We start from the raw sequence: 4,158 nt of genomic DNA, 5'->3' as shown, positions 1-4,158 counted from the left end.
GCACGCATGCACGCACGTGTACGTGCGCACGCACGCACGCAGATCTATGACGTCACGTGAAACATCGCTATTAGGCCTGCCCGATGGCGTGTGCATATGTTTGCTAGTGAATTAGACCCGCTAAAATTCGAGACTGTTCGCTGGCAGCAATTGATCCGTGCGCCGGCCTTTCGATTTGGCGCACGGATCAATAGCTGCCAGCGCGTGATACTTTCGTAGGACGTTCCCGCGGTCGCGTGCGCCTTGCCGCGGAACTGCGCGCAAGATCCGCGCTCAGCGGGCAGGATCAACAACTCTCAGGCGACGCTTCTCTGGTATCCGGTCTCTTATCTGGATCAGACGGATTCGTCCCAAACAAACACGCCCTAAACTTGCAGGAAATTTGTCCGAGTTCGACAAGGAGCGTGTTGTGACACGTGAGGAAGGTTGTGGGCATGACGCAACACGTACACTACCTAGTATTCTCACTGACATCACATCAGACTCCTGTGGCCTAAGTACTAATTGCACCGCTCCCAACCCAGGATTCAGGAATTGGGCAGGATTTGGGGGGATACAATATTACAAACTGGCTGTCTTGGACCTGGTGACAGTCACTCAGTGGTGTGGCACTGAACTTGACGCTGTCCTAAAAATACCAAGTAATAATAACCTGAATCAGTTCATCCAAACTTTCTTGTAATGTGTGGCCGAGCGTTGTGTTCCTGTATAGTTGATAACTCATGCTCACAATTCTAAGCTACATAGATTGGCATAAGACTCCTACCAACACAGGACAACAACGGCTAGTCGACAACAACACACAATCCTTTCAGCTTCCGCTTTTCTCGCGAGATCAATCTTGCGCTAGAATTTTGCTGCAAATTTGAAATTCATGCTTATTTTGGCAAGATTTCATATTTTTAAGCAGTTGGCACGGACGTAGATACTACTGGTTGCTTCTTAAATTTATTATTATTATTATTTATTAGTTAGGATAAATTAGTATGTTAGCATAATATCCTATCGGCTTTTCAGACATTTTCGGAAAAGATGGCGGAATGCGTAAGCGATGAAACTGCGTCGCTTGGGTTTTTCGTGAAAAAGCAGGCTAAGTATGGCACTGCAACCACTACTTACAGCAAAAAGGAAGCCTACACAGTTCATGAAGTATCCGCCAGTGATACGCTGCAGGGTATTGCTTTAAAGTATGGAGTATCGGTAAGGAAACGAGTTAATTTGATCAGCATTTTATCGCGAGAAGCAACAACACGATCAGTATCATGGCTTTGTTATGTTGTGGCTGCATCAACGTCTTTCCTGTTCACACGGTTTTTCCTGACTAAATTTCTTTTTTAGCTCATCTGACATAGTCAGATGCAGCTTGTAGAATCGCATGAGCGTGCGTCCGTCCGTGCGTCCGTCAACAGTTGGGCACAAATCTAAACGGCTCGACGTACGGATTCGAAAGTCGGGACGTGGGGGGGTAATCCGAAAACGAGTTGGGATGTCGAAGCTGGGGGTCAAAGGTCAAAGGTCAAGAGGTGCAAAAGAAGGGGGAACATTCACTCCTTAACTTAAGGTATAGGGAGGAAATGCAGAATTGCGGCACAAATCTAAACGGCTCGACCTAGGCTCGTGATAGTCGGTGTATAGCATCATGGTAGGAAAAACCATCACTGTGCCGAAATGGGAGGTCACAGGTCAAAGGTCAATGGGGCACAGGACAGATTTTAGACATTTTCTGAGGTCAGACCATGTCGAAACTTAAACAAAATCCTTTGTTAACAGTCAACAAATCCATGTTTAACCCTCCTCTTGAGGGTCAAAAGGTTATCAGACACTTACTCTTCACACGTCAGTGGAAAGCACATTTCATGGTCCTTTCAATAAAGCCATAAAAATGGTAGGTCACCGCTGGGTGAACTGCTTTTGCTATTAGAGCCCCCTCCCCCCACCCTCCCCCTTCCCCCTCCCACCCCCCCCCCTTCCCCCACCTAACTTCATAACTCACTGGCATCAAAAGATAAGGCCGTTAGAGACTCATGGCCGTTCATGTCTAAGTAGTAGAATTTCGATGCATTAAAATTCTTTGGGGATGATTTATTTACACACCATCTCTAGGATTCATAGAATATTATATGATATCTGATAAGAACCATTGCCGCTCTTTCATGAAACATGTGCTGCTTCCAAGAAAACAGTTATCCCGCGAGTACTATATATACTACCGGCGCAGGAAACAATGTTGTCATATTTTTTATTTTGTGTTGTAGTTTTATGTTTTTGTTTTTGTTAGTTTTAGTTGTAAGTTTTGTGTTGTAGTGTTATAGTTACAGTTATCTTGTTTTTTTTCTTCCCTGCTGGTAATTGGGCTAGCACCGATAATCGTTGAACGATACACGTAATATGTTTTCTAGTGTTCCAGCCACTAGTATGTATCTTATTTCCAAGGCAAGTGTTTGGAGGCAGCAATTTATAAGATTAGACAAATGCTAGCTGTTTCTTTGACCTAAGCAATGCTCACGAACATCTCTACACGACGGTTACAGCCCTATAGACCGAAGGTCCGATAGACCGAAGGCCCGATAGACCGAAGGTTTATTCAAATACGCAGTGGCTACACGTCCGGAATCGGTCGCCTAGCATCCGGACATCCACTGATGCCGTATTCGAACGTGAATATGCCGCACATCTACCGATGCCACTATAAATCATATGATGCCACTATAAACCATATATATGCTCTAACCCTAACCCTAACCCTATAACTATAACCCTAACCCTTTGCAATATTCAGTCTATCGGACCTTCGGTCTATAGGGCTGCCCCCTACACGACAAATCCACTCCCTTGGGTGGTGCTGGGTGATGTCACCAGGGTTTTACTTAGATCGGTCGTAATTGCTTTTATTGTAATTGGTTTCACCCCTCACGCCTGTTCCTGGAAAACCTGTATAAACACATTTTGTATTTGGGTGTCATCTGTTATAAACGTTTACGTATATATTTAATTTACCATAAATATTTATTAACTTTTACCCCGTTCTCTCGGCCCCATTGGTGTGTTTTGTCCTGCTATATCCTCCCTGGTATATCCATGCAAGCACTCCATGGCACCTGCTATGTGTACTTTATGATGAAAAGACGGGTGATGGTGCATGATCTGGTTGGCGTTCCGATTGGGAAAAATCTTCATGCCTGATGTGAACCGCTAGTGTACCTACAGCGGTAGACGGGTAGTACAGTACCGGTATACCGCTAGGAACCATTGTCAGAAGCTGCAGTAAACGTACCAGTATCACAGGCATGCAGACGCCGTATTCTAATTGAAGGTTGTTGCAATGTATCAGTTGCAGACGATAGACAAAATTAGACGGATACTCAGATAGACATATAGTTGATTAGACAGAAACCATTCGTATTTTCTATGTACGCCTTGTATATCACGTTCTCTTGAAAACATTGTTCTTGTAATTATGCCCACATTTAATAATGTCATCATTTTATCATGTCTTCGTTGTTATTATGTACTAATTGTTTTTACCTTATCAATGTTATTAGGTCATTATTGTTATACATGTATGTAATCATTGTTATTATGTCATCTTTGTTATTATATCATAATTGGCAGTATGTGCTCATTGTTGATATTGTTCCCTCAGTTTTCACGCAGTGTCGTGACGGTGGCTTGCGTGCTACTTGCGCGTGGTCTTTCGTCATCACTGAACGATTCTCTATTGCTTGCAGAGTCGATCATTTGTACGCGTTCTTCATCCAATGGACGCCGAACATCTACGGTAACCAGCCTTCTGACAGACTGGCCATACAGGAGGGCTTTGTGGTCATTGACGACGACACCGGAGTGCTCACTGAGATCAGCATGGACGAGGAGCATTTTGCTGCACCCCGCATCGCGAAGGACTGGGAGGTATGACAGCGAGCGATGCCCACATGTGCAGTTTATACACCGGTTTCACATTGAGTTCTTAATGCCAGCGCTGCGTCGTATTCTTGGAACTGGCTCTGTGCTGTCTTCATGGAACTTGTGCTGCACTGAATTTTTGTTGATTGTACTGTGCTGAATTATTCGTGTTAGTGCTCCGCTGAACTATTGGTGCTATAACTACACAGAACTATTGGTACTAGAACTACACGGAATTATGAGTGTGCGTACAGC

At 44.3% G+C, this 4,158-nt stretch overlaps 2 protein-coding genes across 2 annotated transcripts in view; one reads left to right on the top strand and one right to left on the bottom strand.

Annotated features, from left to right (window-relative positions):
- Positions 1–820, bottom strand: part of LOC106808399 (transcription initiation factor IIA subunit 2-like) — a 10,321-nt gene extending 9,501 nt beyond the window's left edge. Inside the window, exon 1 of the mRNA XM_014811110.1 lies at positions 653–820. Coding sequence (XP_014666596.1) covers positions 653–724 — 72 coding nt within the window. The 5' untranslated portion in view covers positions 725–820. The remainder of the gene's footprint in view (positions 1–652) is intronic.
- A 212-nt stretch (positions 821–1,032) lies between these two features.
- LOC106808398 (lysM and putative peptidoglycan-binding domain-containing protein 1-like) overlaps positions 1,033–4,158 on the top strand; it is a 6,849-nt gene continuing 3,723 nt past the window's right edge. Inside the window, exon 1 of the mRNA XM_014811108.1 lies at positions 1,033–1,200. Coding sequence (XP_014666594.1) covers positions 1,033–1,200 — 168 coding nt within the window. The remainder of the gene's footprint in view (positions 1,201–4,158) is intronic.

This window comes from Priapulus caudatus, unplaced genomic scaffold (assembly GCF_000485595.1).
Source record: "Priapulus caudatus unplaced genomic scaffold, Priapulus_caudatus-5.0.1 Scaffold273, whole genome shotgun sequence".
NCBI classification, from domain to species: domain Eukaryota; kingdom Metazoa; phylum Priapulida; class Priapulimorpha; order Priapulimorphida; family Priapulidae; genus Priapulus; species Priapulus caudatus.
Note: the sequence above shows the minus strand (reverse complement) of the source record. Positions and strands in the feature narration are given on the sequence as shown.